Source organism: Thalassophryne amazonica, chromosome 18, assembly GCF_902500255.1.
Source record: "Thalassophryne amazonica chromosome 18, fThaAma1.1, whole genome shotgun sequence".
Lineage (NCBI taxonomy): Eukaryota > Metazoa > Chordata > Actinopteri > Batrachoidiformes > Batrachoididae > Thalassophryne > Thalassophryne amazonica.
This window is the reverse complement of record NC_047120.1, coordinates 67,538,222-67,563,440: the sequence shown is the minus strand read 5'-3', so window position 1 is coordinate 67,563,440 and position 25,219 is coordinate 67,538,222. Positions and strand designations below refer to the sequence as shown.

At 43.1% G+C, this 25,219-nt stretch overlaps 2 protein-coding genes across 4 annotated transcripts in view; one reads left to right on the top strand and one right to left on the bottom strand.

The window, feature by feature from the left end:
• Positions 1 to 16,294, top strand: part of arhgap17a (Rho GTPase activating protein 17a) — a 55,299-nt gene extending 39,005 nt beyond the window's left edge. For 2 of the 3 annotated variants that reach the window (XM_034193618.1, XM_034193617.1), the window contains 11 exons: positions 581 to 708; positions 3,447 to 3,558; positions 4,334 to 4,415; positions 4,551 to 4,631; positions 4,735 to 4,848; positions 4,946 to 5,037; positions 5,268 to 5,415; positions 8,771 to 9,043; positions 9,485 to 9,639; positions 9,944 to 10,489; positions 15,501 to 16,294. In XM_034193618.1, the coding sequence (XP_034049509.1) occupies positions 581 to 708; positions 3,447 to 3,558; positions 4,334 to 4,415; positions 4,551 to 4,631; positions 4,735 to 4,848; positions 4,946 to 5,037; positions 5,268 to 5,415; positions 8,771 to 9,043; positions 9,485 to 9,639; positions 9,944 to 10,489; positions 15,501 to 15,634 (1,865 nt within the window). In that variant the 3' untranslated portion in view covers positions 15,635 to 16,294. The remainder of the gene's footprint in view (positions 1 to 580; positions 709 to 3,446; positions 3,559 to 4,333; positions 4,416 to 4,550; positions 4,632 to 4,734; positions 4,849 to 4,945; positions 5,038 to 5,267; positions 5,416 to 8,770; positions 9,044 to 9,484; positions 9,640 to 9,943; positions 10,490 to 15,500) is intronic. The other variant, XM_034193619.1, reaches the window with a different exon arrangement.
• Positions 16,295 to 22,804: 6,510 nt separating this feature from the next.
• Positions 22,805 to 25,219, bottom strand: part of grid2ipb (glutamate receptor, ionotropic, delta 2 (Grid2) interacting protein, b) — a 48,832-nt gene continuing 46,417 nt past the window's right edge. Inside the window, 6 exon segments of the mRNA XM_034193544.1 lie at positions 22,805 to 23,064; positions 23,149 to 23,313; positions 23,945 to 24,063; positions 24,225 to 24,354; positions 24,441 to 24,527; positions 24,598 to 24,753. Of these exon segments, the coding sequence (XP_034049435.1) occupies positions 22,993 to 23,064; positions 23,149 to 23,313; positions 23,945 to 24,063; positions 24,225 to 24,354; positions 24,441 to 24,527; positions 24,598 to 24,753 (729 nt within the window). The 3' untranslated portion in view covers positions 22,805 to 22,992.

Sequence of the window (25,219 nt, the reverse complement as noted above, 5' to 3'; positions counted from 1 at the left end):
TTACGGTAAATATGCACCACAGATACGTCCATCGAACAGGTACTGCACAAATAGCTTCTTTTTTTTTTTTTTTTTTTAACCATAGTCTCTTAAAAAGGGATTTTTTTTCCTATTTTTGCTGGGGGAGGGGGGCAGAGATGGAGGGGGTTGCTCCCCCCTAATTTATGAAACCTTGCCTTGTTCTGCAAATTTGTTCAAGCCCACCCTCCTAGTTTGTGGTGATGAGTCACAAACTCCGCCAGCATAGCTCCCCCACCCGGTATGTTTTCTCGTCAGTTCATTTCTACTTTAGCTCCTGCACAGAAATGCAGACAATCCTGCTGCATGTGGTTATTATTTGAAGACAGCCTGTAGAGGAAGTGAGGACTTGTTGGGGAACTGGCCTGAAGGGAAAAACTTGGAGCCAGAAATCTGCCATCCAGATTAGCAACAGGCCCGGTTGCACTGAATCTTTGGCTGACACAGATTTTGTACCAGCATGGCAGATGGTTTGTTTTAAGCACCGAGAATAATTTAGAACTGTGAAAGATGTTAAGTTCGGTGTCTTTCTCATCACTGATTGTTTCCTGGATGTGGTTAGACTCGTGGATGGAGAAGCCTGCGTTTGGTACCGGACTTGATGAGCACCTGAAGAGGAGTGGCAGAGAGGTCGCTCTGCCCATTGAAGCCTGCGTCATGATGCTTCTCGAGACTGGCATGAAGGAAGAGGTAACTAGGTCACATCGTTTGCCAAAAAGATAACCGCCTGAGGATTTTAGAGCATGTTCAGGTTTGTTTGGTGCATATATTTGCTTTTGAAAGCAAATGAAGTGATTCTTATTTTTTTTTTTTTCCCCAATAATACGTCCTTGATACTTAAGCTTCGATCCCACCGAATAATAAGCCATGAATATTGAGCCACGCATGAGTGTGTCAGCGATTATTTGAAGAATGATCCACGTTTTAAACTATCACATATCCGCTACTCTATGTGCCTCACATGTGCCGCATATCAGCCTCTAGTGAGCCACAACCGACCTGCCATTTGAGACCTGTCCAGCCTCGAGTGGCTCGTGTTGCTGCATACGATCCACATCAAGCCACATGTGATCCATGTAGTGCCATGTAACGCGACTTTGGTGCACGTTTAGGCATGGGTTTGGTCCAAACCCCCAGCCCTCCCACACTTGGGTTTTCAGTTCACAGCATCCATTCAAGATGTTGTCACATAGTCCGGCCGGTGTGCGCATCCGTGCGCCAGGCTGCTGTTCACCTGTGTTCCAGAGTCATTAAATGCACCAGATCAACTAAAACCGAACCGCACGTTCCTGGACAGTTGCCTCAGTGCTTCTTCTTGCTGGCTTTATTTCTTCTGCGGCTTTACAGTCAGCGCGCCTCATCTGATTCATTATAACAAGATGTTAAATCTGTCATAAACACACTTTTATATCTGCTTATAAAGAAGGAATGAATATGCAACTGTTTTTCCAAGATATTAAAACATTACAGATAACGACTTTTTAGGCTGTTCCAAATATGTTCTCCACCTCAGTGCACGAGACAGAGAGGGGGAAAAAAGCTCCAAATGTCCTCTGTGATTCCAGAAGCGATTAGAGGTGTTTTCAGCATCCAGGCTCTGACAGAAAATGATTAATCCGCTACAAAATAATTATTTTATGTACAGCGTCCGGCGCACAAAGCAGGTGGGATTGTAGTGCGCAAGAGGGCGGAGCCAAAATAGCCTGTCCAAAATAACCTGTCTTGTGCTTGGATAATGGGTTTTTAACAGCCTCGTCTTCACCATGAACATGCCTCTAAAATCCGTGTTTTTCCTCGTAGTGTCTCGTAGACAAACTGCCCCACGCTCTTGTTTCTAAATTTTAAACTTCTTGCAATTGGCGCCATGCTCAGAGATAAGCCTCTTCAGCTGAATATTCTGCTTCGAAGAGCCTCTCAGCACCACTATTCTCCCACGATTGTTGAATAATTGGACTCGTACCAAAAAAACATGCTACGTGGCTCATTATTCATCCTTCATTATTCGGTGGGACCAGGGGTTTAGACCATAGCTACCCCCTGTGGAATGAAATGGCTGCTTTTAAGGATTTAGTGTTGTTTGGGGCATATATTTCCATATTATTGGGGAGGTGATGATCTAGTGGTTAAGCATTGGGCTTCAGACCATAGGATCCTCGGTTCAAACCCCAGCCTGACATTGGGCAAGGTCCTTAATCCCCAAGTTCCTCCCAGTGTGTAGTGAGCACCTTGCATGGCAGCACCCTAAAATCGGTGTGTCTGTGTGAATGGGTGAATGTGAGGCATCATTGTAAAGCGCTTTGAGCATCTGATGCAGATGGAAAAGCGCTATATAAATTCAGTCCATTTACCATTTATAGTAAAGGTGAAGTAATTTGTGTGTGTGTGTGTGTGTGTGTGTGTGTGTGTGTGTGTGTGTGTGTGTGTGTGTGTGTGTGTGTGTGTGTGTGAGAGAGACAGAAAAACAATAACCCTTTAAAAATACATGGTAGACACTTGAGACTTACACCATAGCTAACCAACTGCAGAATAACTGAGCTAATCTTAGGGATTTTGCATGATATATTTACATATTAATGGAAATGAAGTGATGTTTTACTCAAAAGGTTAATTGCAAATTATTTTTGATATGTCTCTCATGTGCTTTTATCATGAACTCTTATCACTATCCATTTTGTATAAGTTTATTGATCACTGTACTTCTATATATCTATTACAGATACTAAATCTACTGTGGCTGAAACAGTCTTTTTTTTTTTTTTTTTTATGCTGACATCTTGAGCCTCTGCTCCAAAATGCACAGAAAGAAGTTTTTTTCCTTTTCCTTAATACTGTATAGAAGTAAAATAAGTGCTAGTTTAGCTTGTTATGCCGCTGCAGCTATGGTGCTGGTGAAGACTGAAACCGTGTTTGTTTACATGGACATTTTGAGACTAATAGTAGGTGGGCAGACATTCAAACTGTAAACGGGAAACATTTCTGTGACGCCGTTCCCACATCCAGAGAAACTGATCCATCAGGCTGCTGTGATTATTTGTCAGGTTGATGTTCTGTTCCTGCAACAAATGTAGAAGACAATAGAGTCCACTTTTCTCCTGTCAATAAATCAGTGGGTTTTTTTCTTTCCTGTGTGTGTGTGTGTGTGTGTGTGTGTGCACAAAAATTGCTGTCTTCATTATGCGTCCATTCTCTGCACGGCGAGACAAGCCCGTGTTACTGTGGAGTGAGAACAGGCTTTTGTTGTTGTCGGTGCAGCGCGGTACACGTGTTTGTTTGCCTGCTTTAATTTTCGTTATGTTCATTTGGCGGGGAGCGTCTGAATCTTTCTTTGAGGGAATATTACGAGAGTGTGCACGTGTTCTTTGAATAAAAGTCCAGGGTTCTTTGTGCACATTCTGCAGTTTATTGGGCTCTGTGTGTTTGTGTGCCAGGGCCTGTTCAGAATCGGAGCGGGGGCATCCAAGCTGAAGAAACTGAAGGCCGCACTGGACTGCTCCACTTCACAGCTGGAGGAGTTCTACTCCGACCCCCACGCCGTTGCCGGTGCGCTCCTCCTTTCTTATTGAACACATTAAGTAGTGGTACACGTGGGCACGAGGTGGGTACAGCAGTCTGACATTTGACCCCAGTGTCCTCAACTTTCACCCAACTGGTTGTTGCCCCCCCCCCCCCCCCCATATGCATGCACATTTTAGTGGTAATTGATGTTCACTCGGTCATTGATTGTCTGAACCTGCTTATTCCAGTTAAGGCTCCCTGTGGGGCTGGAGTCTGTCCCAGCGCTCACTGGGCGACAGGTGGGACTGGAAATTGAAGTGGAAAAACTTAAATTTGACCTTTAATGCCAGTGACATTGATCACAACTATTAACCTTTGCTATATTTGATCACACATGGACAATTTCAAGAACCTTCTCAGATTGCATGCAAAATTTGGTGCAAGCTGTAGTACAAATTGACCCCCTTGACCTTTGCTAAAACAAGCCCTCTAAAGGAACTCTGGGGTCGAGGGTCATCCACATAAGTTTGGTGGAAATCAGCTGAACATCCTGGGAGGAGAAGGGAAGCAAACAAACGTGTCTTCTTATGTTTTCTTTAAGGTAGTTGAACTTGTCATGTTTCTGTTTCTACGGAGCATTTCTCCACCTACAGTTAACTCCACCTTTTGAAATTTTAGGGGGAAAGAAAAAAACACTGGAGTGGTGCATCACGGACGCCATTTGTTAGTGTCAGATGATTTACGAACCAGTTTGAAAGTTCAGAGTTAATGTTTGTTTGCCTGACAAAGTGGAATTTAGAAAGCGATTTTGTGCTTGTAGGAGCACTAAAGTCTTATCTGAGGGAGCTGCCGGAGCCGCTGATGACCTACCAGCTGTATGATGAATGGATTCAGGCATCCAGGTAAGACTCCGTGTTTATCAGCTCAGCAGGAAAACAATTCTGTTTGTAGAGCCCAAAGTGGAACTTTTATAGACTGATTATCAGTGCTGCAAACCAGAAGGTGAAAGTCTGTCTGTTTGTTTGTTTTGAACCCAGCGTGTCAGACCCAGACAAGAGGCTCCAGGCGCTGTGGGTCGTATGTGATAAGCTACCAAAGAACAACAGAACCAACCTGAGGTCGGCCGCCTGCTCTTCACGCCCGCACACCTGAAGCTGCTTTCTGCTGTGAACAGAGATTCGCTTTGTGGTTTTATTCGCCACCTCGTGTGTTTTCATGCAGGTATCTGGTGAAGTTTCTTGCCAAGCTGGCTCAGGACAGCGAAGTCAACAAAATGACCCCTAGCAACATCGCCATTGTCCTGGGACCCAACCTGCTCTGGGCCAAGACTGAAGGGTTAGAACAGAAAGAAGAGATTGAACTCAGTCTATTATTTTGAGCTGATTGTCTTGAAGACCTCTTAATTTTTCATGGTTTATCTGTGTACATGCAGGAGTTTAGCTGAGATGGCTGCAGCTACCTCTGTGCACGTGGTGGCCATCATAGAACCCATCATTCAGCATGCCGATTGGTTCTTTCCTGGGGGTAAAGTTGGATTTCCTCGACAACTTTACATAGAGTCAGAGACGCACAGTGAATATTATTTATATCGAGTCCTTCATAAGAGAGGAACTCTGCACTAATCCAGGGCTTTGGTGTGAACAGTAAAATCACTTCATGCTGGTCAACAGCAGCATGATGGACATTTCATTCTCAAGGTTAAACTAGATATTTATTATAACTAGATATTTGTTCTTCATCATCTCCCCCCCCAGATGTGGAGTTCAATGTATCTGGCATGTTTTCGATGCCCACACCTGTGTCCAACCTCAGCAACCACCTTGATTATGATTGTAGCACCATGGAGAGGAAAAGGCCGGGCAGCATGGTGGGACCAGAGGGTGACACCACACGTAAAGATGGGTAATCAACCTGCAGTGGCACTGTGCTAATTTAACTAGTATTTAACAAGCACAGATTAACAGGGCTGAAGATTTTTATTTAAATGAACATCTCATTCTGTGTGTGTGTGTGTGTGTGTGTGTGTGTGTGTGTGTGTGTGTGTGTGTGTGTGTGTATATATATATATATATATATATATATATATATATATATATACACTCAACAAAAATATAAACGCAACACTTTTGGTTTTGCTCCCATTTTGTATGAGATGAACTCAAAGATCTAAAACTTTTTCCACATACACAGTATCACCATTTCTCTCAAATATTGTTCACAACCCAGTCTAAATCTGTGATAGTGAGCACTTCTCCTTTGCTGAGATAATCCATCCCACCTCACAGGTGTGCCATACCAAGATGCTGATTAGACACCATGACTAGTGCACAGGTGTGCCTTAGACTGCCCACAATAAAAGGCCACTCTGAAAGGTGCAGTTTTATCACACAGCACAATGCCACAGATGTCACAAGATTTGAGGGAGCGTGCAATTGGCATGCTGACAGCAGGAATGTCAACCAGAGCTGTTGCTCGTGTATTGAATGTTCATTTCTCTACCATAAGCCGTCTCCAAAGGCGTTTCAGAGAATTTGGCAGTACATCCAACCAGCCTCACAACCGCAAACCACGTGTAACCACACCAGCCCAGGACCTCCACATCCAGCATGTTCACCTCCAAGATCGTCTGAGACCAGCCACTCGGACAGCTGCTGGAACAATCGGTTTGCATAACCAAAGAATTTCTGCACAAACTGTCAGAAACCATCTCAGGGAAGCTCATCTGCATGCTCGTCATCCTCATCTGGGTCTTGACCTGACTCCAGTTCGTCGTTGTAACCGACTTGAGTGGGCAAATGCTCACATTCGCTGGTGTTTGGCACGTTGGAGAGGTGTTCTCGTCATAGATGAATTCTGGTTCACACTGTCCAGGGCAGATGGCAGACAGCGTGTGTGGTGTCGTGTGGGTGAGCGGTTTTCTGATGTCAGTGTTGTGGATCGAGTGGCCCATGGTGGCGGTGGGGTTATGGTATGGGCAGGCGTCTGTTTTGGACGAAGAACACAGGTGCATTTTATTGATGGCATTTTGAATGCACAGAGATACCGTGACGAGATCCTGAGGCCCATTGTTGTGACATACATCCAAAAACATCACCTCATGTTGCAGCAGGATAATGCACGGCCCCATGTTGCAAGGATCTGTACACAATTCTTGGAAGCTGAAAATGTCCCAGTTCTTGCATGGCCGGCATACTCACCGGACATGTCACCCATTGAGCATGTTTGGGATGCTCTGGACCGGCGTATACGACAGCGTGTACCAGTTCCTGCCAATATCCAGCAACTTCGCACAGCCATTGAAGAGGAGTGGACCAACATTCCACAGGCCACAATTGACAACCTGATCAACTCTATGCGAAGGAGATGTGTTGCACTGCATGAGGCAAATGGTGGTCACACCAGATACTGACTGGTATCCCCCCCAATAAAACAAAACTGCACCTTTCAGAGTGGCCTTTTATTGTGGGCAGTCTAAGGCACACCTGTGCACTAATCATGGTGTCTAATCAGCATCTTGATATGGCACACCTGTGAGGTGGGATGGATTATCTCAGCAAAGGAGAAGTGCTCACTATCACAGATTTAGACTGGTTTGTGAACAATATTTGAGGGAAATGGTGATATTGTGTATGTGGAAAAGTTTTAGATCTTTGAGTTCATCTCATACAAAATGGGAGCAAAACCAAAAGTGTTGCGTTTATATTTTTGTTGTGTATATATGTGTGTATATATATATATATATATATATATATATATATATATATATATATATATATATATATCCAAACTAACAAGAAGAAGAAATCCAGTACTGATAATCTGATACTGTACTATAAAGTCCATGAGAGTCTGCCACTCCCCGTGGAAGGGACGCCAGTCCATCATAGTTCACTTTCATACCCAATCCTGATCCACCTTTACAGCTGGGTGGACTAGGACCTCAGTGATTGAAACTGGGTGACACTTGAGACCAGACAATCCTCCTTTCATCTGTCATCAACTGTGCTGAAGTCCAAATAACATGAAAATCAGTGGTAGACATTAAATAAATATACATACAAAAATTATCCCAAATCTGATTCTGCATCAAAAGCTAATCAACTCTCACTTTAACCCAGTGTCGACCTCTTAAATCATTCATGTCTGTTTTTGGTTAATAATTAGCGACAACTACATCCGTGTCTTTTCTATTGTTGATTACATCTGCAAAGGGCCTGTCACACCATGACGGATCAAGGAAGTGTATGAGGAACTGATATGATCTTTTGGATATGCCTTTGTGTTCGTTTTTGGTCTGCAAAAGTCCTTTCCCCATTCGCTAAATGAATTCTTTGTCAGTTGATGAGTTCTTTGTCTGTCACAAAGGTTTGAGCGTGCACAAAACTATGAGCAGACATCAGGCAGAGAGAGCTTTCCTGGTGGCTGTACGTTTGTTTACCGTATTGTCCTCTACTTGTTTGTTACTTCTATGATACTCGTGTGTTAATGTCCTGTGGCTGTCTGATGCTTCAAACTGGGGTTCTGATTGGCCAAAGCTCCAGTGCAATGTGAATTCTCCATAAGGGGAGCGAGGACAGTTTCCGATTCAGCACCGTGCAGTGCGACTGTTCTCTGGTATAGAAAGTTATTTGCTGTCCTCGCTGTTTTCAGCGGAACTGAACAGCACAGTGAGAAAACGCTGTTGGCATCAAACCTAGTAAGGAAGTATGACATCATTGTTCCTGAGCGAGCTGGATTCTAGCCACATATGCATCCAGGCCTCAGTGAATCCCGCTCAAATCCGACTCCCCCCAGTGCACATATGTCTTGAAACTGGCAAAGTTGTTCGTAATTCGTCTGTTAGTATTGTCAGTGGAAATGCGATGTCATCCGTCCATCTGAGCCCCAAATCCACCGGAGACCAATGGATTAAGTGACATTTGCCACCGGACATGTTATATCAGTCTGTAACTAATCTGTGTACTGGATCTGTCATAGTGTGACACCTTAACGATCAGTACTCGATCAGCACACATCACCTTTCGATGTTTAGACGCCATATTTCTCACTTGCTTCCTAATAATTTTAACTCTAATGCCTTTCTCTTGCTTGTAGTGTATTTTGTTGACAATAATTTGATCCTTGCCTTAACTCATTTCTCTTCCCGCTCAGACGTGGTGGTGATTCTCTGCTCTGGTCTCATCTGTAGCTCTCTGATCAGCACTGTGGTGTTTTCTGTCTTTCTCCTTCACCTTCCCCTCCTGCTCTTCCTCTGTAGCACCCCTAACAAGTACTCAGACCACACCCACCGCAGAGGCAGTAGCACCTTAGGTAGGAAGCCACACACCTCACCCGCCTTCCAGCCCCCTTTGCCCCCCGTGGAGGGGCAGGGCCACGGGGCCACGCCACTCCTCCAGCCCACCGCCGAGTCTCAGCCACAGGCCCCAGCAGGCGCTTCAGGTTCCAACGCGTCCCATCAAAGCTTGGCACAGAGTCTGGCAGCTCTGGCAGCAGCTCAGCAGCTTCTCGCCCAGCACACGGAGGAGCTCAGGTAAGCTGCTGTCAGGGAGCAACGAAGCCGACAAGCCTCTTATGTTTCCAGTGTTCGCGTGGTGGGAGGACAGCAGTTAAGTGTTGCTGAATATTAACACCCACTTGGCTCAGGTTGTGTTTCTTCAGCAAAAGTCTTTCATATGCCAGCTGCAGCTATGCAGATGGGTCTGAGTTCAGCCCACAGAAGCCCGACAACAAAGGCTGCTGTTATTGTGCGAACATTCATTCCCAGGGCCTCTGAAGGCCTCGTGCCTCCGCGAAACGCTGGAATCAGCAGCAGCTTCACACTAACCGCTTTGCCATGTTGTGATACTGTCTTTGCAGGCGCGGTCTTTGTGTCCCACATAGTCTGATGTGACTGTAGATTCAGGTTCATAGATCACGTCTGTGTGTTAATGCAGTGGAAGTTTAAACATCTCATCTTCTTCTCCCTCTGAAGCAACCCAAAGCCACGGGACTCCTCATCAGTTCCAGCCCCCGTGCTTCAGAGGAACGGGTCCTCAGTTGGGGGGCAGGTTGGTGGAACGGGACAGCTGGGCACTGGGACCCCCGGGGCTGGATCCATGGGGCCCAGTCCCCATATGATGCGCAGAGGTAGGAAGATTTTCAGCTGCCTGTTAGAATTTAAGACATACTAAGGAGCTTCAGGAACAGCATCTGGGGTAAAACCAGTGCCAAGTCAACATCAATGCCAAATCAGCTATGGTGACCCTGAGCAAAAACCGAGGTAGATGCAGTTAGTTTTCCCCAGTATGCTAAAGCTAACAGCGGTTGGCGTTATATCTAAACAGCTTTTCAGGGGTTAAACACACCATGTTGGCGTAATGCTGATCTCAATCTCTGTATTAGTTTGGTTATTGTAAACACGTGACCTGATCCAGATCCTTTCATGTTTCAGGTACTAAGAAGCCAGCTCCAGCCCCTCCCAAACCAGCTAACCCTCCTCCCTGCCAGCCCTTGAGTTCCACGGTCCATCTCCCTTCTTCAGGCTCCTCCCAGTCCCTCAGCCCCACTTCCAGACCGCTGTCCAGCCACTCGCCCACGTCCCCCAGCTCTCCGACACCACAGCCAAGTGCCACACCGCGGCGCCACTCCAGCAACCAACCGCCAATCCACGCACCCAGCCACCCTCCTCCAGAGCCTCCGATGCAGGTCAGCCCCCCACTGCAGCCCACGTCGCACGGGGACCAGCACAACAGGGATCCTTCCCCTCCAGGCACTCCAACCCCTCCAGACACCCCGCCACCCCCGTCACCCACCCAGGACGGCTCCGGCTCCAGCACAGTCACCTCTCCATCCCCTTCTTCCTACCACTCTGGTTCCCTTCCCCGACCGCGCCCCGTCCCCAAACCCCGAAACAGACCCAACATCCCACCTCCTCCCCAGCCCGCCCCACCTGCAAGCGATACCAACGGAATCTGTGGGACTGCTTACAAGATGATGGGTGAGCTTTGTTTCTCCTCCTAAGAGTCCGTGTTCTGCAGGAGACGGTTCTAATCCTCACTTTGATACCTCCACAGGTTAAAGATCAGCTGGTGAGAGGTTTGTGTTTCACCGTGAACCAGAATCCGCTGCACTCTGTTTGCATCTCATGTCACCACATTAATCGCGGTCATATCTCAGTCCTGATTGGCTGTTTATGGTGTTTAACTCCACTTTGGGGCAAACACTGAAAAACCACAGCTTTTTGCTCAGAAGATGAACTTGTGTCGACCCGCGAGGGTCACAAATCACAAACCTGATTATATTGCTCTATGATACAAAACTAGACTCTTGCTGTGCTCGTGGCCTTCCAGGACTGAACCTTAATGTCATCGTGAACCAGAAGCCTGCTGTCATTTCAAGCGCTTAAAGCTACAGTGTGCAGGATCTACAGAGCGCATCGTACCAGTCACCAGACAGTTTTCTTTTCATTCATGTGTTCTCTTCTTTTTTCTGCGGGGATTCATGCTCCCTCGCCTCCTCCAGTGATAAATATGTACAATATCTGAAGAGCTCATTCTGAGCTCATAAAAAACACATTGATTACACACCAATGAACGTTAGATTCCATTTCTGCTAATTAACACATGAATCCTGCAGATTGAAGCTTTGGCAGCGAGAAAATGTTTTTAAAATGTTTCATTGTTTCATTTTCCTTCACACGTTCCATTTCATTATGAAGCATGAACATTAGGAGTTTCCACTCAGTTGTGAAGCAGCGCCCCCTGCTGTTCAGGCCTTTACTTTCCCCAGTCACTGCTGTGGAAAATCTGACACATTCGCCATTAAAAAGGCGTAATTAGGCGAGCTTCAAATGTATGAAGGTAGAGACTGTTTATTTAAATGTCGGCATGAATAAAGGTGCGTTCAGGTGCACAAAACACACCGCCGTGTTGTAACTCTGCAGTGTGTTTGATTAACTCCTCATGAATCTTACCCAGAGGTTCTTAAAATGATGTGTGTTTACAGGCTGCAGTTTGAAGTCATACTGAACCTTTTCCGTCTTTGTGAGACGTTTCTGTCTCAGCTTGACCTTAATGATCTGTGCTGCAGGACCGCGACCGTCCATAAATACACAGTCAGTCTCACTCACTCATTTACAATTAAGGCTGATGGGGGGGGGGCTGGAGCCTATCACAGCAATCATAGGCCGTGAGGTAGGGTTCACTCTGGACAGGACGCCAGTCTGTCACAGGGTCACATATGAACACATTCACACCTACGACAATTTAAAGTTTCCAGTCCACCAAACCTGCATGTCTTTTAATGTGAGAGGGAACCCACGGAAACACGGGGAGAACACGCAAACTCCACACAGAAAGGCCACAGGTGAGAATCGAGCCCATGACCTTCTTACTGTGAGGCAACAGTGCTAACCACTAATCCACTGTGCTGCCCACAAAGTCAACCTGTCCTGTTTAAAAAAAAAAAAAAAAATAGAATAAATAAATAGAAATAGAAAAAACAAATCAAGTGACAAGACGTCTCTATGACAACACCTTATTACATCATAGAAGACGATTCATCACAATAGAACTAAGAACCACCGTAATTCTGCACAACTTCTTCTAGTGAAATTGTGAAACAGGAATTTTCCACAATTTGGTCTAAAAGTAACATGACACGAATCCCCAGGATGTGCCTTCAGGATGGTAACGAGACAAATCAAGATCGCAGCCTGACAGCAGAGAGGATTTGTAAAAGCTCCATGAGAGTCCACAACCGTTTAAAACTGTAATGGCTTTTTTTTTTTGTGTGTGTGCCATCACGATGCCATCAAAACTATCCCCACGACCCACGTGACATCACAGTCCTCAAAAATTGTGTATGTGGCGATAAACAGTGCACGCACATTGTGACCCTGCCTGTATAAGGTACAGCTGACTATTACACCATATATACAACCCCTGGCAAAAATTGTGGAATCACCGGAGGATGTTCATTCAGTTGTTTAATTTTGTAGAAAAAAAGCAGATCACAGACATGACACAAAACTAAAGTCATTTCAAATGGCAACTTTCTGGCTTTAAGAAACACTAAGAAATCAGGAAAAAAATTGTGGCAGTCAGTAACAGTTACTTTTTTAGACCAAGCAGAGGGAAAAAAATATGGAATCACTCAATTCTGAGGAAAAAATTATGGAATCATGAAAAACAAATGAACGCTCCAACACATCACTAGTATTTTGTTGCACCACCTCTGGCTTTTATAACAGCTTGCAGTCTCTGAGGCATGGACTTAATGAGTGACAAACAGTACTCTTCATCAATCTGGCTCCAACTTTCTCTGATTGCTGTTGCCAGATCAGCTTTGCAGGTTGGAGCCTTGTCATGGACCATTTTCTTCAACTTCCACCAAAGATTTTCAATTGGATTAAGATCCAGACTATTTGCAGGCCATGACCCTATGTGTCTTTTTGCAAGGAATGTTTTCACAGTTTTTGCTCTATGGCAAGATGCATTATCATCTTGAAAAATGATTTCATCATCCCCAAACATCCTTTCAATTGATGGGATAAGAAAAGTGTCCAAAATATCAACGTAAACATGTGCATTTATTGATGATGTAATGACAGCCATCTCCCCAGTGCCTTTACCTGACATGCAGCCCCATATCATCAATGACTGTGGAAATTTACATGTTCTCTTCAGGCAGTCATCTTTATAAATCTCATTGGAATGGCACCAAACAAAAGTTCCAGCATCATCACCTTGCCCAATGCAGATTTGGGATTCATCACTGAATATGACTTTCATCCAGTCATCCACAGTCCATGATTACTTTTCCTTAGCCCATTGTAACCTTGTTTTTTTTCTGTTTAGGTGTTAATGATGGCTTTCGTTTAGCTTTTCTGTATGTAAATCCCATTTCCTTTAGGTGGTTTCTTACAGTTCGGTCACAGACGTTGACTCCAGTTTCCTCCCATTCGTTCATTTGTTGTGCATTTTTGATTTTTGAGACATATTGCTTTAAGTTTTCTGTCTTGACACTTTGATGTCTTCCTTGGTCTACCAGTATGTTTGCCTTTAACAACCTTCCCATGTTGTTTGTATTTGGTCCAGAGTTTAGACACAGCTGACTGTGAACAACCAACATCTTTTGCAACATTGTGTGATGATTTACCCTCTTTTAAGAGTTTGATCATCCATACAATAATTACGGAAAAACCCCAACAGTCAAAACGACCCCCTGTGAGCAAGCACTTGGCAACAGTGGGAAGGAAAAACTCCCTTTTAACAGGAAGAAACCTCCAGCAGAATCAGGCTCAGGGAGGGGCAGTCTTCTGCTGGGACTGGTTGGGGTGATTCCATATTTTTTCCCTCTGCTTGGTCTAAAAAAAAGTAACCGTTACTGACTGCCATAATTTTTTTTTCCTGATTTCCTATAGTGTTTTTTAAAGCCAGAAAGTTGCCATTTGAAATGACTTTAGTTTTGTGTCATGTCTGTGATCTGCTTTTTTTCTACAAAATTAAACAACTGAATGAACATCCTCCGAGGCCGGTGATTCCATAATTATTGCCAGGGGTTGTAGTAGTGTTCAGAATAATAGTAGTGCTATGTGACTAAAAAGATTAATCCAGGTTTTGAGTATATTTCTTATTGTTACATGGGAAACAAGGTACCAGTAGATTCAAGACCAAGCATTCATGATATGCACACTCTTAAGGCTATGAAATTGGGCTATTAGTAAAAAAGTAAAAAAAGACATTGTTCAGAAGAACAGCGTAGTTTGATTAAAAAGTTGATTGGAGAGGGGAAAACTTATACGCTGGTGCAAAAAATTATAGGCTGTTCATCTACAATGATCTCCAATGCTTTAAAATGGACAAAAAAACAGACGCGTGGAAGAAAATGGAAAACAACCATCAAAATGGATAGAAGAAGAACCAGAATGACAAAGGCTCACCCATTGATCAGCTCCAGGATGATCAAAGACAGTCTGGAGTTACCTGTAAGTGCTGTGACAGTTAGAAGATGCCTGTGTGAAGCTAGTTTATTTGCAAGAATCCCCCGCAAAGTCCCTCTGTTAAATAAAAGACATGTGCAGAAGAGGTTACAATTTACCAAAGAACACAACTGGCCTATAGAGAAATCGAGGAATATTTTGTGGACTGATGAGAGTAAAATTGTTCTTTTTGGGTCCAAGGGCCGCAGACAGTTTGTGAGACGACCCCCAAACTCTGAATTCAAGCCACAGTTCACAGTGAAGACAGTGAAGCATGGTGGTGCAAGCATCATGATATGGGCATGTTTCTCCTACTATGGTGTTGGGCCTATATATCGCATACCAGGTATCATGGATCAGTTTGGATATGTCAAAATACTTGAAGAGGTCATGTTGCCTTATGCTGACGAGGACATGCCCTTGAAATGGGTGTTTCAACAAGACAATGACCTCAAGAACACTAGTAAACAAGCAAAATCTTGGTTCCAAGCCAACAAAATGAATGCCTCACAGATGTGAAGAAATCATGAAAAACTGTGGTTATACAACGAAATACTAGTTTAGTGATTCACAGGATTGCTAAAAAAGCAGTTTGAACATAATATTGAGTTTGTAGCGTCAACAGCAGATGCTACTATTATTGTGAACACCCCCTTTTCTACTTTTTTACTAATAGCCCAATTTCATAGCCTTAAGAGTGTGCATATCATGAATGCTTGGTCTTGTTGGATTTGTGAGAATCTACTGAATCTACTGGTACCTTGTTTCCCATGTAACAATAAGAAATATACTCAAAACCTGGATTAATCTTTTTAGTCACATAGCACTACTATTATTCTGAACACTACTGTAAATGAAAATAAATTGAAATTTCGAACGCTGCAGTAGCCGTCTGTGTTTCTAACGAGTCACATAATGATACGTGGTCAGATTGTCCGATTTATAATCCGGTTGATGCCCCGTGATCATCTGTTAACTTCAGCAATTCAGTCCCGTCTGACTTGTTTTTCTCTCGGTCCCCCACCAGATCCGGCAGTGTCTTTCAAAGCCGTGAGTCGAGCTTTGGTCCCTGAGCCGGTTATAGACCAGCAGCCAACGACAGCCTCTTCGCTGCCGCCTTCCAAAGACTGTGAGCTGGACATCGAGAGCACTGTCCTTTAAGGAGGAGATGCCGACTGACCCAGTACCCCGGCACGCCGCCTCCTCCTCAGACTGCAGCTTCTCCCAACACACAAAACTCTCCTGGTGTCAACATTCTGGTTCCAAAAGGGTTTAATCTGTTGCCTGCTGTTTTTTTTTTTTTAAAGCAGATTAACCAAAGTACGTGATGGTGTCAGGAACATCTACTAACGGTCTCAGCATGAACTAATTTACTGAAGGTCACTTATTTGAATAGCGTTATTGGCTGTGAAGGTGTTTCTTTAAGTTCTGATTGCACAGTTTCAAACAGAGCAGAACTCTACAAGGGCGGTGAAGCAACAATTCAAATGATTGTTTTAGGCTTGGGACTGAAACTGGTGCTTCTTTTCCTCATCTTGGAATCTGTTAATATTTTTAATACGAATTGTTTATTTTTCAAAAAGGCAAACTGACCAAACACCCCAAAACGTTTGAGTTTTCATAGTCAAAAATCTCATCTTTAAATCATTTAAAACTGTTTTAACATTTCTTTAAAATGGAAAGAAATGAGTTCAGAAATTAGTTTATCCTGTTTGAGTGTGATTCTTTAACTACGGGCACTATTGGCCTTGTAAATGTAATTTCCACCACACCATTGCTTTACAATATAAAGCGCCTTGGGGCAACTGTTTGTTGTGATTTGGCGCTATATACATGTGCTCTGATGTCACTATTTATCTCCATAGAAACGACCCAAACAATCTTTCATACAAACTGTTTAGGGACATTACAGTGTTGTGGTGGAAATTACGGCAATAGTGTGGGACAACTCCATTTTGTTTAAAAAAAAAAATCACAACAGTTGTATGACATTGAATACCCCAGTTATGTTTTGATTATTTTACTGATATTTTATTCAGAGATATTTTAAAACATTAGAAAAAACGTTTCTTTACCATTCATTTTTATCATTGAAGATCAAAAGTCTGGGTGTGGGACAAGCACAAAACGGCAATATTTGCATATAGATGCTGAAAAAAGGTGAAAAAATCAGACTACTAGAACAAATTTCTTAACACACTTTCATTGTAAAGATAACTATAAAAGTCTGAAATTTCCCCTTTTTTCTGATTTTCATACAATATGATCAAAGGACATAATAAGTGCCCGTAGTCTAAGAATCACCCTTAAAGGTTACGGAAAGCTGTTTCAGTCCACTTGAAACCAGTTTAAACCCGAATCAGTTCAGAAAAAAGCCACTTTGTTAGATGTCTTACTGCTGAGTTAGAGCCAATAAGCACCAATCCAGAAACCTCTTAGTCGATTTTAAACCACTCTACAGTATTTCTGATGTACAGGATGAACACAAAAACACTCCTTGGTTTCAAATATTTATAATATCAAAAGTCACATGAATAATTTTTTTGGAGATTCTCCTTCAAAATTGTAAAATTATTCATGTAACTTTTGATGTTATAAATATTTGAAACCAAGGAGTGTTTTTGTCTTAACCCTTTATGTTTAAAAGCATTTTAAACCAACCCAAAATTAAAGTCTAGTTAGGGTTAGTTTAAAAGGATATTAAACCAATCGAAAACCAGCTAAAATCTGCTTTAAACGACCTGAAAGCACTTCTGAAGCAGTTTGAATCAAATCAGCATTGGTTTTGACACCAGGTGTGGTCGAGGCCCCGCCTCCAGCACGCCCCTTTAAATTAGAGCTGCTGAATGTTTCCAGCACCATTATCCTCTTACTGCGCCCCCTGCAGGTAACGCTCCTACAGATCACAGGAGGGATCAAATGTAGCTGAGGGTTTTTGGGACTTGGTTGTTTTTTTTTTTTGTTGGTTGTTGTAAATTGAAAGTGGCCTTAGATTAATAAAGTTATTTCTACAGCAGACTCAGCAGGTGAAATCGAATCCAACCGCGGTTTATAACGTGTAGCTGGTGACTGCACGTTCCCAGTCGTCCCCCCCGTCTTGTATTTATTTACATTTTAACAGACATTCCTCGCGGCTCGACGCCCTCACCACAGTCTTTAAGACTTCTCGTTTCCTCCCAAATCGCTACACACGCTCTTGGTGTGATTCTTGTACATAGTTGGCGCAGAGTATTACGCCCTCGTTCCGAGCAGGCGCCGCGTGTGTTTCAGGGATGTGAATCGTGTCATATTTAAAATGTTTGCTGATGACGTTTTTGTACGTTCAAGTATTTTTTGTTTGTTTTGCCTTTTCTGTTTGAATCTGTCTCTGGGTTTCCCACAGCGATGCGCTGTGCGAGAGTGATGTTGCACGTGAGCGAAGGTGAATGTTTTGAGGTGGATTTGTATTTTTTTTTTTTTTTCTGTTCTGTCCCGTCCCACTGAGCCGAGGAGACGCGGCGCTGTGTATCCTCAGTAGTGACGTGGTTTTTGATTGTTGCCTCGCTTTTGTGTAAACCCCCCAAACGGCTACTTGGCACCTGATGCTGTGGTTCTTGGAGAACTGGTCCCACCCACATGGTACCAGTGGAGAAAGATGCTGCAGTCGCCTGAAACAAAGGTTTTTTTCTCTCTCTCTCTTTTTCAGTCGATTGTGGTAAGTCGTCTCTTTGGGCTGAACCTCGCTGCCTTATTCCAACAAATGCCATCAAAGTAGAAATGATGATGATGATGATTTTTAAGCTTTGTACATTTTTATTTTGGGGTGTATGTATACTGTCGGGTGGAGTCAAACATGGAATGAAGACATTGACTGCTCGGTTTTTCGCCTTTTCCAAAGAAAATAAAGTCAAACAAAACATTTCAATCTGCTGCTGGTTTGTTCAGACGTGATGTCAAGACACTGAGCTCAGGCGACTCCGCTTCACTTTAACTGATCCTGATCTGGTCGGGCACCAGTTCCTCTGTGTTCCTTACCTGTGCCGACTGATAGGATTTAATCCACCTCAGTGTGTTAGAAAAATACAGATTCCATCATCATCACCACATCTATGAGGACATTCAGAGTGCACACTCCTGCCACAGTTCACATATTACTTCAATCTTTTTTGCATTGAGTTATTCCTTTGATCCAATGTTGTCGCTCGTTTGTTTAAAATTTTTGACAGGCAATCCTGATCTCTGCTCCAGATCTCTCATCTTTTCATTCTGATTGCTAAGCTATTATCCTGTTTTTTTTTTTATAATTATGCATCTTTGATTGCTGTTTGATCCTGACATCTGATCCTCCTTGCTCACATTGGTTTGTCATTACAGACCTGTGATCTTGATCTTTGATCCTTATCACTCACGTTTGAAATTAACATTGTTGATCTTTAATGGCTTTGTTGCACCATCTTGCTACCATCCTGATTGGTGAAATAACCGATTACAAGATCAAAGGGATCAGAGGTAAAAGGAAAGATCTGTCCCCTGATCTACAGCCACCCCAAAATTCAGTCCACTCCTCACTGACCCGATGTCGACCTCTATAACACATTTTGTTGAAGTGAAGTTTTGTGGTGTCCTGCTTAAAGTCAAACACAAATGGCACTAAACAGCTGTTTGGTGTTTGCACCAATAAAAAATGGCGCCACTTAACCACCTGATTACTAAATTAAAATGAGACAAAAAGCATCATTTTTACAATAATCTGTAATTCTGAAAGTGAATAAAAGTTACAGATATCATATTTTTACATTCAAGCTTTTTTTTTTTAATAGATCAAAACATCTGAAAGCAAACAAATAACCACAAAATAAAAGCAAAAATATATAAAACAGTTAGAAAAGGGAATATAGCTCGACTAATACGGGTTTCATCCACAGAGGCTAAATGTTACCATCTGCACATTTTATTACAGTAAAACTTTACCAACATGCAGTTGATTTGGACAAAAAGGAAAAAAAAAAAACCCCCACCGTTACCACAGGAGTAGCAGCTGGGAGCCGGTCACCCCGTGAGCCGGACGGAAAGCGCAGAGAGAGTAAATAATACGGTCTGAAATACCAATAAGAAAATAATGTGGTCAGATTTGGACATGAAAGCCTGGAGAATGAAAACGGGCAGTGCATAGCAAATCGAGAAACGCAAGACACGACAGAGCTACAGTCACACTGTAGAGCCACCACCAAATTGCCGATCTGAGAGGAGGAAGGAAATATTTACAGAAGGAAACTGTCACGCCTCTGACATCACACTTTTAATGTCTTTTTTATTTTTTTTTACACCAGCGCTGTGCCGAACTGTTTGTCACATTTTGGTGCCACTTAAGCAGAGAGTCTATAACCATAAAGACAGCTGGATCCCAAACCGTCACCTCTCTGTTCAACTTTTCTTTTTCTTTTTTTTTTGTGCTCAAAGTTGTAGAAACACATCCTCCGTCCCCGATGCCGCTTCAGATGGCGCTGTTGTTCCAGCGGTGATAATCGCTTTGTTTGAGAGAAATACCATAGCAGTTATATGACCTTCAAGGTCAAAGGTCATGTGACTTAATATGTGGCTTTGAGTGTCCCCAGTACGTCAGCACTGGGCAGAAACTTTGACCTTGGCCATGACCTTGGATTTTTTTTTTTTCTAAAAACAATGTTTATGTGAAAGTGTAAATACATAAATAACTGGCAACACATGGATGGTAGCGATGTACTTTGTAACTGCACAAACGGCATCTTGGAGCAAATTATGAGGGGAAAAAAGTCCCAATTTTGTGCATGTTTAATTTAATTTTCATTGGAGCTGACCGGCATCTTGTTCTCTTGAAGGATGGACCATTTTTGTTTTTTGTGGAGTGTTGGTGGTTTTTGTAGTTTTATTATATTATTTACAAACTGACTTGGTTTGTGTGCAATAAAAGTGGAACTGTCACAAAAAAAAGCGGAATTATCACTAAGGAGGTCAAAAGGTGGTGACACTGTACAATATCAAATATTATAAATATATCTAATATATCGTAAGTCATCAGACACAATAAATGCTTTAATAATTTTTTTAAGTGTAAGGTTCAGAGGAACCATGATTTTTTAATTTGCTACAATACGTTGCCCTTTTATTGTGGATTTCTGTTTTTTTTTTTTAACAGGATTTCTCTGGTATATTGTAAATATTAAAGCTGAACGTGACACTCAGACACCTGCTTGCCAACAGTGTTGTAATCTGGTGAAGGCGTATTGGGGGGGGTCATCCTTGAAACAGGTGGAACTAAGGTGTCATGCTGCATTCAGAACCCTCAGACATTTGGAAAGACAAGATATTGGGTGGGGGGTTAAATCTGACTTCTGGAAAAATTGTGTTCATGAGATGACTTCGGTGAGTAAGTCCCTTCGGCTGCTCCCTTGTTTGCACTCGGGGTCGCCACAGCAAATCCAAGGTGGATCTGCATGTTGAATTGGCACAGGTTTTACGCCGGATGCCCTTCCTGACGCAACTCCACATTACATCGAGAAATGGCAGGGGTGGGATTTGAACGTCGGTGATTTGCATCATTAACTAACTACTTCACCTCTCGCCCTCCAGCTAGGCTAACGTTAGCTTTTGGGGTAAATGAAACCATGAAACATTTTTTGCTGCCATGTGGTGCTGCTAAATTCACTAATGTTACATAGAATGTGAAAATTAATTTAACAATGTATTTTTGATGACAACGTTTTCTCAGCAGTCAAAAGCAAGACTGTGACACTAACTCGGTACCTCGGATTGCTCAATTTACTTGAGTTTCCGAGCAGAAATTCCGGCCCAACGTAACATTCAAGGCATTTTTTTTGCCCGAGCTCGAGGTCAGGATCTCCGAGCTTCCAATGGTTCTGAACGCAGCAACAATGTGTCTGCAATTAAAGTCTTCAATTAAATATAAAAAGCAGAAGCAAAAGTTTTCAACCGGTCCACTCAAATAGTTTTTTCTTTATCAATTAAATAAGATTTAAAAAAAACTCTTTAATGATTCGCAGCAGGGGTTCATTTTGTATTGGGGGGGGGGACTTGTACAGCTGATTAAAAAGAGCCCAGATTGTTCTTTAAGTGTCTGAAGCTGAGGAATCTGTTCCGGTCGCATTACAAACATACAGTTGTATGTAAATTTTGATCACCCTTGATGATTTTCCTTTATAAATCATTGGTTGTTTAGATCAGCAATTTCAGTTAACTATATCATATAGCAGACAAACAGTGATATCTGAGAAGTGAAATGAAGTTTATAGGATTTACAGAAAGTGTGCAATAATTCTTTAAAGAAAATCAGGCAGGTACATAACAGCCCCAACAGAAATAATACATCAATATTTAGTAGATCCTCCTTTTGCAGAAATAACAGCCTCTAAATGCTTCCTATAGCTTCTAATGAGAGTCTTGATTCAGGGTGAAGGTATTTTGGACCATTCTTCTTTACAAAACATCTCAAGTTGAGTCTGGTTTTTTGGTTTCCAAGCATGGGCAGCCAGCTTAAAATCCAAACAACTCAATTTTAGTTTCATCAGTCTACAACATCATGTTGTAGGTGTTTGGAGCAGGTCTGTGGGTTGACTATGACTGTTCTCACCATCCTTTGCTTCAGCTTGTCTGAGATTTTTCTTGCCTGCCCCTTCGGGCCTTAACCAGTACTGTGCCTGTGGTCTTCCATTTCCTCACTGTGTTTCTCACAGTGGAAAGTGACAGCTGAAATCTCTGAGATAGCTTTTTGTATCCTTCCCCTAAACCATGATGTCGAACAATCTTTGTTTTCAACTCATTTGAGAGTTGTTTAGAGGCTCCCATGTTGCCACTCGTTAGAAGAGATGGAAAGAGGGGAAACATTTGCAAATGACCACCTTAAATACCCTTTCTCATGATTGGATTCACCTGTATAAGGAGGTCAAGGGTCAGTGAGCTTACCAAACCAATTTTGTCTTCCAGTAATTACTGCTAAATGTATTCAAATCAATAAAATGACAAGGGTGCCCAAATTTATGCACCTGCCCAATCTTGTTTAAATAATTATTGCACACTTTCTGTAAATACTAGAAACTTCATTTCACTTCTCAAATAGTGTGTTCGTCTGCTATATGATATATTTAGCTGAAATTTCTGATCCAGATAACCAATGATTTATAAAGGAAAATCATGAAAATTATCAGGGATGCCCAAACTTCTGCATACAACTGTAAGCGTCCAGTTGTCGTTGTGTCCTTCCCTCCCTGAGCCACAACGAACCACTGCGGGAGTCTGCGCGGGTGTTCTAGAACTGTCCGCTTTGACAAAAAGAGACGGAAGTAAGGAAGAAGCCGAGCGCTGCAGCTCACTCGCTACCGCCGCTAATCCATGTTCTCTGGAAATGACGGTGGCGTTGTTTATCGGAGAGGGCGTGGCCTCTGTTCTTCCTGGTTTGATCAGCTCTGTGTGTGTGTGTGTGTATGACAGAGATGTTGGCACTTTGGTTCAGGAGACTGGAGTGGAAATGGACCTGTTTTCTTCTTCTACCAGGCCAGAGGAGATGAGAGTCTGGGGCTTCTGGGGTTCTCCAAGACCTGAGTGTCACTCAGAGCCCTCTGCAAAACAGAACCCACAAAACGTGCTTTTATACCGAGCCGCTTGCTGACGGGTCGACAGGGCACCGATCAGGACAAACTCACCTCAAACTTGGAGATGAACTCTGCAAAGATGCCGAAGAAGGCCTCCGTGCTGGTGGACTTGCTGTCCTCACCAAAGAAGGAGGCCACCTTGGAGAACTCCTCCATGGCTCGGTTCTGCAGGGACTCCAAAGACTGGACCGCCGGGTGGCTGTTCTCCAGAAAGTTCTGCACCACAAAAGGTCAAATGTCAGGGTCACTCAGCGGAACAGAAGTGAAATCTGAAAAGGTCGTTCCTCTTATCGGGAACCCTGGGACATTTTAGTTTCATAATTTCTTAATATTCTGCCAAAAACAAAAAGTCAATCAGGACTTTATTTTAAAAAAAAGTGCAAAAAAGAGAATAATCTCTGACTTTTGGTAGTAACACTGAACCACCACATGATGGCACCAACGCTAATTGGCAAAGCATTTTTGTAAAAAATAGTTTGGATTACTCAGATTTGAATGTCAAATTCAGTTATTATAGATTTGAATCCAGTGTTACAAAGAGCAATTTTTAAATTTTCAGCAGCTGCAAAACATCGAGAGGATTAGTTTGATCTGATCTCTGATTTTTAAGTTTTTTGCCTCCTTATCCGGATCCTTCCCAACATCCTACTCCAAGCCCCACCCACAGTTTTCAACAGGTTTTGCAAAAAAAAAAAAAAAAAAAAAAATCCATTAAGGCTTCATAGCTTTTACAATAACAATAAGGATGCCTCATGGCCACGCCCACTTCAGTAAAAAGTTGTTCTTCAGAAATGTTACTACAATGTAACAAAAACATCAAGAAATCGTTGAAAATGTTCTGGCTTACACTCATCACGGAGGCAAAGTGGTCCTCGGCGGTGGGCGGGATCTTCAGGCAGGCCGCCCTGATGTCCTGGATGGTGGCTTGAAGGTCGCTGAGCTCTGACGTGATGATTCTCTGGTTCACTGCACACACATGAAAAGGAAACAGGCGACCGTGTCAAACATCTGGCAACAACTGCGGCAAGGAGAAGCTGTGATGGCAAATGGGGTATTTTAAGGAGGTGCAGCACATTAAAAACGGCTTGAAAATGTTCCATGACAGCAGAGGCGGTGTTGGGCCGTACCTTTGGCTGCCAGAGGCACCGTCGTCAGGTCTCTGGAAAAGTTGAGCAAATCGGGGAAATGTTGGCACAGAGACTTGGCCAGAATGTGGAGAAAAGTGGACTTACCGTCCACTGTTTTGGTTGTGCTAAGCTGCAGGAACAGAGGGAGGAATGAGAAAGTTTAAAAACAACACTTTCTACAGAACGGTGTTCAGCACAAAAGTGTCGGCGCTGTACCTCGGTGAGGAAGTTGATCTTAAAACTTGTGGTCCGGTGGCTCTTGGGTTGCCCGTTGTTCAGGTAGTTCCCCATTGCAAGTACGAACTGGTGAAAGAAAAGCACAGTGAACATACAAAACGCATCCAAGCTCGCGGTCGGCTCTTTTGCCATTTACCTCTAAAATTTTGGCCAGTTTCTTGCTGCTCTTAAGCTCCACTGAAGCTTTGTAGATGTAATTGTATGCGACCTTCATCTCCTCCATCCTCTCCTGCAGCATCATCTTGAAGTGGAGGCTCCTCAGACGGGTCTTATACTCGGGCACCATCAGCATCTGAAACAAAACACTCCGATTTACACCGTACGCGGACTATCGTTGTTAGCCGGATTAAGTTGATCCTTTTGGTTCTTCAAAGCACATGCCAGATCAGGTGTCACAGTAACATACACGGGACCAAGGAAACAGGATGAGATGACAAATATTTCAGGAACTCTGCTCAACCCGTGTTGGTGGAGGCTCCTGTTGCGATCGGAGCATCAACAAAATAAGAAAATTCTGAGTGCAAATTTCTCAGGCACTTTTTGACATTTGTTTCTTGTAAAATTGCATTAAGTGTGAACTTTCCCAATAAATTCCTCACAGCCCTCTAACACTGCAGCAGGTATGTCAGGGGATAATTAGGTGGTTTGTCAATATACAGACCTGGGTTCGATTCCTGCTCACATTACCTGCCTGTGCCTTTGGACTAGACACTGGACCTACATACATTGTCTCAGTCCACCCATTTGTAAGTGAAATA